This window comes from Mercurialis annua, linkage group LG2 (genome assembly GCF_937616625.2).
Source record: "Mercurialis annua linkage group LG2, ddMerAnnu1.2, whole genome shotgun sequence".
NCBI classification, from domain to species: domain Eukaryota; kingdom Viridiplantae; phylum Streptophyta; class Magnoliopsida; order Malpighiales; family Euphorbiaceae; genus Mercurialis; species Mercurialis annua.
In genome coordinates, this window is record NC_065571.1 from 44,465,597 (window position 1) to 44,478,375 (window position 12,779).

The 12,779-nt window shown below is 32.5% G+C and overlaps 2 protein-coding genes across 2 annotated transcripts; both read right to left on the bottom strand.

Moving 5' to 3' along the window:
- Window positions 1-885: 885 nt before the first annotated feature.
- Window positions 886-5,071, bottom strand: LOC126667410 (cation/H(+) antiporter 24-like). The gene is made up of 3 exons (XM_050360375.2): window positions 4,736-5,071; window positions 2,928-3,938; window positions 886-2,080 (listed from the first exon to the last, which is right to left on the bottom strand). Exons 1-3 carry the CDS (start codon window positions 5,024-5,026, stop codon window positions 950-952), a joined length of 2,433 nt encoding a protein of 810 aa, XP_050216332.1. The 5' UTR covers window positions 5,027-5,071; the 3' UTR covers window positions 886-949.
- A 1,379-nt stretch (window positions 5,072-6,450) lies between these two features.
- LOC126668577 (uncharacterized) lies at window positions 6,451-6,965 on the bottom strand. Its single transcript, XM_050361767.1, has 2 exons — window positions 6,715-6,965; window positions 6,451-6,652 (listed from the first exon to the last, which is right to left on the bottom strand). The coding sequence occupies exons 1-2, from the start codon at window positions 6,963-6,965 to the stop codon at window positions 6,451-6,453; spliced, it is 453 nt and encodes a 150-aa protein (XP_050217724.1).
- Between the last annotated feature and the right edge of the window lie 5,814 nt (window positions 6,966-12,779).

A 12,779-nucleotide genomic window follows, 5' to 3' on the forward strand; every position in this document is an offset into this window, starting at 1 on the left:
TTTCTGTTTATATTTTAATTTCTTTTATTTTCTGTTTTTTTGTGGTTTTACGCGTGGGTGCTCTTGTTTTTGCGTGTGTGCGGAAAATTTAGTCTTAGTGTATGCACAATACTCGTCGTGCTAAACTCCCACTTGAACCGTTCTAAGAGAACCTTGATAGCTTTGAACGAAACGTGCATAAATCGACCAAGAGACCCAAAATTCAAGGAGGGTGAAGGGGATGAGTATCACATTAACGGATTCATTCCACCAATAGAAGAAGGAGATCAACAATTTCCACACCTCCCCCTCCTCCTATTGAGGGAGGAATCCAACAAGCCCCATATCCACCAAGACAACAACACTTGAAGAATAATCGTCAACAACAACAACAACGTCAAAGGCGTCTCTTGAGAGATCATTTTGCCGAATTCGGACCATGCAAATTATCAAACCGGTTGAACCGGTCATAAACCGGTTCAATCGGGAATCGGTGGCCTCATCGTCGGTACGGTTTTTAAACATTGGTTTAAAGTTCGTGATTAAATTGAGAAAATATGTATATTTTATGAATTTTTATAGCAATATCTCTTTATTAAACTACATAGATAACTCAACTTTCATTTAGTTTTTTTTTTTTTTTGAAATCAACTTTCATTTAGTTATTAAATATGCATTGTTTTATCGAAAGGTCACTTGCCAGAAAACGATATTAATATAGCTGACATATTTAATGTCAAATACCACATCAATTAAAAGTTCTATCCTTTTGAAAATAAAATTTGTATTTTTAGTATCCTTTTTGAAATAATATATATACTTTAATGATTTTTTGAATTTATATCTAAAATATAATAATAATTTCTCGGCATATGACTTCCCGGTGAAACGAAATACTAGTTCTGATAACCAAAAAAGATATAGTATCTATTTTATAATTTACTGAAAATTGAATAACACAGCAAAAAGGTCATTCTATATTTTGCACTCTCATTATCTGTTGATGTACTACTAAAAGAGAAGCTCTACTACCAAAATCAAAAGATGAAACATAATCTCCTATCACTCCCAATTCTATATTCTCACTCCAATGTGTTAGTCCTTTAAGTATTGTGGGATTTATTCCCTGTTTTCTACCTACAATCCATAGATCATTATCAATGCTGTTGAATGACTGAATTGCTGAAAGTGTTTCGTCCCCGTTCTTCACCACAACTTCTCGATAAACTACTCTCTCGTTCGATTCGTTCTTCATCCAAAACCACGTTACTACTCCGTCGTCTATTTTCTTTTCTAACACATCGTCTCCTTCGTTGTTGTCCGATAGAAATCTCACTACCGTAAGCGAAACATCCGGGTTTATAACCATTTTGTCCGCGTATATGAGCGCCTCACGCGCATCCGGTCCTCCCAAGAACAACATTACAAATTTGTATTCGCGTCGAAAGGGTTGCAGCCTAACCGTGTCATTTTCATTGCCTTTGTCGATGAAAATTCCGACAGAGCAAGGCGCATGAGCTATGACATTCGAACTTATCGACGATTTAGTTCCAGAACGGACAATTTCAGTTCCTGCAAGTATTTTAAGCTGTCCTTGTTCAAATGGCAAGATGATGAGAGAAGCTTTATTCAGTAAAGCCAACTTACAGATGTCTTGATACATCGTTCGCTTTACGGTAAAAGCCGTACAAAAATGGAGCTGTACGGAATCTTTTCGTGCTTCTTGATAGCTTTTTAACGCATTGTGGATGGTTTCATGATCTGCATCCTTCGAAGGACCTTCATTTTGGTCATGATCGATCAACAACGGGGTGGCGCGACCTACGAGCTCTATGAGACGAAGCGCGTAGATGGAGACCGGAGTTTCTGATGACGGATACGAGACTTCGAGGAGATTAATGAGACCAACTACGTTTTCCTTTTCATGGATGCAAACTACAATCCGTAACTCTTTTCCTTTAGGATTGTGTTGGATTGTTCTTCTTTTGTTGACCATGTATGGCTTCGTTGGATTGTAGAGCACGCTGATCAATGGTGCACATATGCTCGTCGTTACTATTGTTAATAAAACTAGCATCGTGAACACTTGGATTCCAATTATCTGCCCAAACAAATTCAATGAATTTTAATAAACATATTGTGATTAAGATATACAATTAAAGAAAACATGCATGGTTTACTAAATAGATATGTCATTCAATGATTCAAAAAGAAATAGTAATTTGTATATGAATAAGAATAATGTTGTCAAACTAACAAAATATGGGTAATTCATTCTAGGGTATTTAAACTATATATTGTTTATTGCATTTTTGTGATCAAATTTCGAATCTTTTTAGTTACTAAACTTTAATTTCATTTAACAAAAGCATTTTGGTAAAGATACATATGTGGCAGCCGGATTTTGTCACATACCAATTGTTTTTTGGCTTATATTTTTTGAAACCTTGTTATGTATGCATAATTTTATTTCAGTAGAGAGTTTTTATTACAAATTATGCATACATTGCAAATGTTACATTCAAAAAGTAAAATACAGCTGCCATGCATGCATATTTTAACTAAGAAATCTCATGTTGAAATAAAATTTAAATTTAATATTGAGAAAAAAATTAAAATTTAGTAACTGAATTAAAATAAGTAAAAAATTAATCACCAAAAAATGCTAAAAAAATGGTTCTTAATTTTTAATTTCAACTATAGCCACTTTTTAGTTAGAATGGAAAAAGAATTCATATATGCGCTTCATATATTTATATATTGTTCCAATTTCTCTTTTTACTATCAAAAATTTCAAAACAGAAGGATATATTTGAATTTTTTTTTCCAATCCAACCTAAACAAATTGTTATAATTGATGATTTTAAAAGTTTGAGCCCCAAATAAAAAAAAATCAAAAAATGAAACATTTTTTAATAAAGCCAATAAAGGAAGTGAAAGAAATGTACCCTTTTGTCCATCCAATGAATAAAGATAACGAGCTCTAATTGTCCTCTCAAATTCATAATCAAACTGAGTGTTAGACTATCTTTTATAGGAATTCCGAAGTATAGAGATGCCACAAAAACCGACACTATCTTAGAAGCATAACCCACTAAAAATATTATAAGAACCGGAGCCAGTTTGTCCCAACCATACTCAGCCATAACAAATACATTCGTATATAATCCCACCAATGCAAATCCAAAAGGCATCAAAATCTCCATTACTATCGTCTCAATTCTTTCTACAATTGTAGCTCCTAGGGGCGGTCCATCCGGTATTACCAAACCTAACCATAACGATCCATTTGCTATTGCTAATCCGAACATGTCCGTAAAAAATCCCATCACCAACACCCCGAGCAAAATCATGATCACGTAATTTTGATCGACGGGTTTCCCTTTCGGAGTTCTTTGAACGATCCAACACAATATTCGTCGAATGGGTACTACGAAAAAAGCTCCAATAACGAATGTGGACACGACGTACCATAGGGCACTGTCTCCATGACCTTCTTCCCCTTGTTTTAAGGCTTCGAATACGATAATGGCGATGATACCAAGTGCATCACTGACCATTGTCGTCGTTAAGGACATTCGTCCGATCTCCGAACTAAGTAGGTTTAGCTCTTTAAGAATAAGATAAATTACGGGAAATGAAGTCAATGCCAAACTCGAAGACATTGCTCCGATACCCGATAATTTGGCGAGTTCTTTGTCCAACATAGGTCGGAGAACGAAGCCGAGTACGGCTGTGGTTATAAGCGGACAGAATACTCCTACTAAAGCAACGTATAAGTGTTTTTTTCCTGTTTTTGAGATTAAACCTAGATCCATTTTAACTCCGGATAAAAATACAAAAAACATGAAGGCCAATACTCCAATGTTCGCCACCATATATTGAGCTTGTTCTGGATATACATTTTCTGTAAACGACTTGTTGCGCCCTAGAACTGAAGGTCCAATGATGATCCCGCCCTTTACATCAATAAATTCATTTCAAACAAATTATTAAGGTGGTATACAAAATTTAAATAACTTATTAAAGCAGGAAATAATCTTATTCAATTTGATACTAAAATATATAAAGGAAAAATTATATCAATGGTGTCTCAACTTTTCCAAATTTTATATTTCGGTATCAGTATTTTAAAAATGTACTAAACAAGTATTTTTAGCAATTTTCAGTCACCTATATACTACATGATAAAAATAACTCTAGATCAATTTTTATATGCGTCAAATTAGTAAATAAAATAATAATTGTATGCGCAATAATACACTTATATATAGAGACTTAAAATGACAAATCATATACAGTGAATTTTAAAAATTACTTTTGAACTTTGCTAGTAGTCCGGTTATCCAAAATGGATAAAAAGGATTATTTTGTTACATTTTTAAAAAGCTGAAATACTGACACGAAATAAATAAAAGTTCAAATACCAAATTAGAAATTTTAGAAAAGTTCAAACACCGCTTGTGTAATTTATCCAAACATAAATTTATACCAAAATGGATAAACAAATTAATCTTCATTTCAGGAGGTAACATCTTTTTAATTCCAGATCCAATATAATGACCGAATGAAAACATTCTTATTAGGTTATGATGCCATATTAATCCGTTGCTATCTCAATCATAATCCGGCATGGCGCCTTATATATGCCAGCATATTTTTATAATATGTTGTCACCGATTGTTACATAATTAAACTGATCACCGTATTTTTGTCATCAAGGTGTAGCATTTGATAGAATGCAAGAGAAACTCACAATGATATCAGAGACAATTCTGGGCTGCTTTAAAGGTTTGAGAAGAAATCGGACAATTCTCGAGAGTAGAATAACCAAGATAGTCTCGAATAATATAAGACTAAACGAGTATTCTAAGGGATTATTTTTATAAAAGATGCCCAAATGATGAGGAACATGAGCTTTTTGACAAACATGTATAACTTGAGACGCAATGTTCCTCAATTCCGCGTCGGAGTTGGACTCGTCGTCCATTATGCGTCGCCGGTGATCTTCAATGAGAAATTGAAAGACTGCGAAAGGCCTAACCATAACAAGTACTTGTCAAGAGAATAGGTAGAGAAAGAAGAAAGAAAGAATGAGATAAAAATCATAACACATCTTTGTTACTTAAATGTGGATGTCCGTGAATTTGTGCTCTATTAGTTTACTAATTGTTATTCATGGATTACATTAGTTGACCATTTTCTTTCTTTTTACGCACATTTTGTTTTATTTTTGTTTCGTTTGTTGAAACTATATTTTTCTCTCTCATTTTTTTTATAGGTTGATGATATAGTTATTTAATGTTAATCTCTTGTATTAATCTATGATTTATGTGAATAAACATTTAATACTAGATTTGAATCTCTATATTGTACAACAAGATGTACATGATATGTATTCTAATGAACATAATGCATTTTATTATGTTAATCTTTTAGTAGTATGCGCGGGCGCCGTTTAATCATGTACAATTATGTAAAATAATTTCAATGACATTATTATATAAGTTTTATTTGATTAAGACTAAATATTTATTTATTACTGTTAGAATATGTCTAAAATTCTAATTCCTATTTGTATTAGGACTCTATTAATGAAGTGTTTGGGAGAAGGATAATTTTGTTATCATTAGCTAATTAGGAAGTATAAATCCAATTAGGATTAATACTCCTAATGCCATATAGATTATTTACTCACTATATATAGCCTACCTTATTCACCTTTTAGAAAACACCAAAAACCGAACACACAATGTAGACATTGATGTGAATAAGGGGAAAAGGGGGTGTGTGTGATGTGAGGAATATAAGTTAATTCTTACCCTTTTGGGTACTTCTTGTAGAGAGAGAAACACTTTGTGAGTTTTTCTTCTAAGGGCATATTTACTAGAGATGTTCTCTATTTGTGATTCTCCACCAATTTTGTACTCCTTTTGATGATTAGTGAATGGCTCGAATCTTTCGCCCGTGGATGTACGCTTTAAAGCAGAACCACGTAAATCTCTTGTGTTATTTATTATTTTGCTATATTGTTATTTGTTGATCAAATCCATTATTAAATACCTACCGAATGGTTTCGATTCCGCTGCGCATACCAATCCGGTCAAGAACCGGTCAAGACAATTGGTACCAAAGATTCAACAATCGGTATCAATATTACAACAATTACATATTGTGTTTACCACATTGTACAAGAATCTATTCTTAAAGTCATAAATATGAGTTACGAATTTTTTTTTTATACAAATGGTCTAAATAAGTTCATGATCTATTAATATACGAATATAGGACATCATATATCCTAAATCATTGCCTATGTTTATTCTCTAAATTAATTTGAGATACTAATGGAGTTAGTTTTTATACTACTTGATGGAGATTAGATAAATATGTGGACACTCATGTAATGAATGGGTTAAATTGTAACATTAGATGATTTTATTTTATTTTTGATAATCAACTTGAATTATGTTAATAAGAATCTGAAATAAAGACGCTCCGCAAGAACTCCGGAACACTATCAAACCAACTACGTCGACCTGACATAGAATAAGTTTCTCTAGCTAAGGCATGAGCAACCATATTCGCAGAGCGATAAACAAAACTTACCTTAACACTTAAGTAAATCCATACAATCACAGCAAACATAACAGGGCTGATAAGGGATGAAGATCTGAATACAATAAATGGACCACTTGAATGCAATCAACCTCCACCACAACTTTATTATGCGACCTGGTCTTGATCCATGATAATGCCTCTTTTAAAGCCCACGCTTCAGCGACAACTGGAGCCAACTTTTCAGCCTTTGTGTTCGTCATAGCAGCAACCCAATGTCCTTGATCATCTCGCTCGACAGCAGCACCACCTGTGAAAGGAAAGTCGTTGAAGCAAGCTGCATCAACATTGATTTTTGTCCAACCTGACTGAGGTTTTTCCCACTTGATAGCACCTCCGCAGAATTCCTCTGATAACACCTTATTCATAAGGGCTATTTGAACACTCTGCCTCTAGTGAAGAGTGTTCCCTTCTCGATAAAAAACGTACCTTGGAGAACCTTTGCCCCCATTCCAAAAAAGTTGGTTTCTAGCTGACCACAAGCTCCACAAAACCATCACACTAATCTGCTTCTTGTCCTCATTACCACTCAATTCCAACCAATCAAAAAATTCCATCACATTAGTAAAAGAAATATCATGCAACATCAAACCCACCAGCTGCCAACAGTTAGAAGCAAAAGCACAATTAAAAAACAAATGAGGAATAGATTCTGAGTCGTTATTACACATCATACACGTACTCGAAACATCACAGTTTTTGGCTTGTAACGCATCCGTAGTAGGCAACCAGTTGCGCATTAATCTCCACATGAACAACTTACACTTTTCTAGAATTTTCGTACCCCATAACCACTTCCAAAAACTTTCCACTCCAACCCTTGCTTCCCGCAAGTCCCCTATAGCCACCCTATACGCACTCTTCACACTGAAATCTCCTTTCATCTCAGGCTGCCAAATTAATTTATCATCAACATTACCATTAAGGAAGGGGACAGAATAGATAAGATTTTTATCTCGTTTGGAAAACAATTGCTCAATCCTAACCTTGTCCCAAGCACGACAGCCATTAGAACAAGTGATAATCGAACTAACAAGATCATGTTTCACTTCTTCGGAGAGATTAGATTCAGTAAATCCCATGTTATCATCAGGAAGCCAACCTTGAACTCCAATCCGGACTGATTTACAATCTCTAATCCTCCATCTAGTACCCTTTCTAACCAATTCTTGAGCCTCCATAAGACTTCTCCACACATAGCTGGGGTTCGCTCCTAATTTAGCTTGTAAAATATCTGAATCATAGAAATATTTAGCTTTAAAAAGCTTGCTGGCTAAAGAGAGAGGAGAAGTAAGAAAACGCCAGCCCTGTTTACATAACATAGCCAAATTAAAATCTCTCAACTTCTTGAAGCCTAAACCCCCAAGCTTTTTAGGAACACAAAATTTCTCCCAACTACACCAATTAATTCCTTTAGCATCACCACGGTTTCTCGATCCCCACCAAAAGGAATTTAGCATCCTCTCAATCTCCTTAAAGACATAATTAGTAATAAAAAACACGCTAAAATAATAGTTTGGGATGGCCTGGAAAACTGTTTTAATGACTAACTCTCTCCCAGCTGAAGAAATAAATTGATGCCTCATGCCCTGGATACGATTCCAGATACGACTTTTGATCATTCCAAACACAGCTCCTTTATTTCGACCAATCATTAAGGGAAGGCCTAAATAAGTACCATCTGAACTCATACATTTCACACCTAGCTGGTTTTTGATAGAATCTGCATAGTCAGCCTCACGTTACTGCTGAAGAAGATAGAAGACTTCCCATAATTCACCAATTGCCTGAAGTTTCCTCGTAGAATTTTAGGATCTCTTTAACTTGGAGAGTTTTTGAAGGGTTTGCTTTGAAAAAAAAGCAAACAGTCATCTGCGAAGAACAGGTGAGAAATTTCAAGAGCTCTTCGATAAATCTTAACATCATGAAGTAACCGAGCTCTTTCTTTCTCTTGAAGCAACAAACTAAGACCTTCGACACATATAATGAACAGATAGGGGGACAGAGGGTCCCCTTACTTGATCCCACGGTTAGGCACAATTGGGCCTATCTCATTACCCTCGTGGATCATGTAGTACCTAACAGTAGAATTACATCTAAAAACAACTTCCACAAACCTATCTCCCAATCCAAAAGCCATCAATATATTTTTGATAAACACCCACTCAACTCTGTCATACGCCTTCGACATATCGATTTTTAGAGCAGCATACCCATCCTTTCCCTGAGTTTTCCTCTTCAGAAAATGCATAGCTTCAAAAGCAATTAAAACATTATCGCTAATTAATATGTCGGGAACGAACGCACTCTGACTTTCAGAGATCATCTCCGACAAGAATCTCTTCAAACAGTTAGCCAGAACTTTTGATACAATTTTGTAGAAGACGTTGCAAAGAGAAATAGGGCGAAGATCACTCAACATTGTGGGATTCTTCTTTTTCGGAACTAGAGTAATAATTGTATCATTCACCCCTTCATAGGCCTCACCATTCTGAATAAATCTATTGACAGCAAACACTAAATCTTTCTTCACAATAGACCAATTTTTTTGGTAAAACGCAGGGGTCAGACCATCAGGTGCTGGTGCTTTGTCCCCTTGCATGCTGAAAACTGCACTTCTAACTTCTAGCTCTGACACACTTTCCATAAGCACATGCACACCAACATTCGCTAGCCTATTCCCCTCCATAGGACAAGGCAATCTAACATCAATATCCACCGTAGACTTAAACAAACTTTGAAAGTAATCTAAAATGTGCTCCTCCAAACTGTTACCCCACTCAACCCAATGACCATTACTAGTTTGCAGCTTAATGATTCTATTAATTCTTCTCCGACCAAAAGCAGCTTTGTGAAAAAAAACGGGTGTTAGAATCACCTGACTTATACCAGAAATTTTATATACATGGTATATTATATAAGTCAATATATCATCATTTAGTTCATGATTGTACTTACACGTCTTTCGACTTGTGGTGATATGGGTATCTTATATATAAGTGTGATTGTAGCTTGATATTATTTATGCCAATTGTTGTTTATGAATTTGTTTCAGAACATGTGATGGATATAGTTAGTTCTATATGGAGATAGGTGGTCATTACTCAATATGATCAGACATAAAATTCTATACCATCTCTGGTTGTTCTTGGTGCATGAATTCTTGGCTAAAAGAATTTAACTTGTATAGAAGGTGTTTTAATACTATAAATGAGTTTTCTAATATAAATCTTATTTAGTCAGGAATTAAATCTAAAGGATGAGGTCATACGATTAAGAGATTCAATGCTTGATTATTTATGAAACCGGCCAAGATCAAAACCTTATAATGAAATTATTTGAGTGTATGCTAATATCCATTACTTTTCCCTTCATATCTCTTTGGATGATCATGATATGTAGTGTTAGACGTCTCTCACGATTTATGAGAGTTAATGATTGTAGAAATTAAATTATTTGTGATAAGAAAAAATGTTTTCTTATGGAAATTAGTCACGAACATGAGGATTGGTAACTTATTAATTAATATGCTACGATCTTATTATATTTTGAAATTTAGTCTAGATTGAAAATAAGGACAATCAGGAGTATTAATTTGTATGAAATATAAATTATAAAGAACCTAAATAAACTTTGACCTAGTTAGTGGTTGATTTTTAATTAGTTTTTGGTTAAGGAATAGTAGAATTACTTATGAAAAAAATTATCTACCTTCTCTTCAAACTTCAACTCAACACTTATAGCTTTTAGTGGTGGTTTTCTTGACCTTATGGTCAGAAAACCATCTCTCCCACCACCTTTTTTTATTATTTTCAGTTTTAATTAGCTATTATCTTCAATAATTACTCCATTAATAGAATTTCTTATGTTTTATTGGTTTATTTTTGAAAGCTTTTTAAAAAATCTTGGTTTTTAAATTTTTTTTTGATTTGCATATTAAAAATTTATGATCCAAATAAAAAATTTCCAACCTTTTTGGCTTGCATGTCAAAAAAATTTATGTAGATGATGATCTATGAACCTTTAAATATTGAAGTTTTTCTTTGATATTATATGTTATTTAGTTGTTTTTTATTTAATATTTGTTTTATGTAGTAGGTGATATTTTATCTTCTTGATCCAACTTGAAGGACATGTGCTAAAAGTTTGAAACTTTAAAGAATTCAAACGGTTTAACGGCATAATCGATCACGGTTCAAGTTAATACCAATGGGACTTTGTTCATCGTTATGCGCCAAGATGGCACTTTAGCGGGATTTCGGCTTAATTTATCTTTTTTATTATTATTATCATTTGCTTGTATTTTTTTCTTGTTTCATATTTAGTTGGAGGATTATAATTGTTGTTATATGGCTTTCATTTTCTCTATCTATGGAAAAAAATAAAAGAAAAAAATTGCCACGATTCAAAATTTTGAACCGAAACCGACATTAGAGAATGAAGGTGGTAACTTTGAAATAGGTGATAAGCCTAAAAATTGCTATAAATTTTTCGCTTTTAACTTGAAATGTAATTAAACAATCATTCTTAGAATATGTGACTCATTTATATAAAACATCAGAATTTAAAAAACCCTTAATACTTTATATATAAATTATAAAATACTAGACTACTGCGGATATCTATAATATAAAACTTTCTTTTCAAGTTTTGTACAAAAATGATTTCCGAAAAAATAAGACTTCAAAAACTAATGCAAGTTTTGTTTTCTCTGAAAAATTGAAGGAGCAATAAGCCAAGTATAAGACTGAATGAATTCACATTATTATTATAAAATAACAAACATTTAAAGCTCTCTTATATATTTTGAAAAGCCTTGGTTTCCACATCCATGTAAATTTATTTCATTATGAAATGCATCTAAAATAATTTTTTTTAAAGTACTTTCTAAAATAATTAATTATTTAAATATTATTATTAACCTAAAATTTGACAAAATTATTAAAAGTACTCTATATTTATTAGAAGAATATCTTGAAAAACAAGTTAAACTAGCTAGCTAGCTTGCTGTTCTAGAATTATTACTGCCAGTCGCTCATAATTCTACACTAGCTACTAATATTATTATTTTAGATTTTTTACTCAAATAACCAACATTCAGGTTTGATTTATTTTTATACTGACTCATATTTGACATTTTAAAACTAACATACAAGAACAAATTTATTACTCTTATACCGTTCATATAAATAAAACCATAATAATACAAACTCTCATAATTATAATTATTTTCTCTCTCTTCGGAATTCTCTTTCCTTTCTCTCTCAACTCACCTTTCACACACTCAGATCGTCGTTCCGCCTCCACCTCCGCCGTTCCGCCTCTGTCGTTCCATCTATGTCGTTCCGCCTTCGTCTCGTTGCCATCTTTCTTTTATCTTTTTGATTTTAGATCTGAAATTTTTTATTCTTTTTTTTTTTATCATTTTCAGATCTGTAATTTATTTATTTATTACCATTTTCACCATTAAACATGTATAAAGAGTATTTTTAAAGAATCTAATACTCATTTCATATTATGTAGAATAATTTTGTGATTTTATGGAATAAAATTCTGTTATTTCTGCATTTTTGTTGTCTTTTGTTGTATTTCTGCATTTTTTTTATTCCGCAGAACGATTTGTTGATGATGATTGATTGTTTAATTATTGTAATGTTACAAATTGATGACTTTATGTTGATATTATATTGATATCAACTGATATTGTTTTATTTTAACATTAACAAATAAGATAATATTATTTGTGAAATAAACTAAAAAAATTAAATTAAATTAAATTGAGACTAGATAATGATATGGTAGTATCGGAGAAAAAGACAAATAATGATGTTGAATTATTGTAATTTTACAGTGTTAATATTGTGTTGATCTTCGGTTGATATTTTGTTAATTTTAGCATTGGTGAAGAAGAAAATAATAATGTTAAGTTATTGTAATGTTACAATGTTGATCTTGTGTTGATATTATTTAGATATTTAATTGATTTTAATATTAACAAAAAAGAACACATTATATGTGAAATAAAATAAAAAATTAAAATTAAATTTAAAAAATATTGAAAAAATAAAAATTAGTGTAAAAAAGATTGAAAACTTTAAATTAATTAGTTTATTACATATGTTGATTTGTGTTGATTTCGTGTTGATATTAAAACTGACGAAAAACATTAACAGTAAAATAAA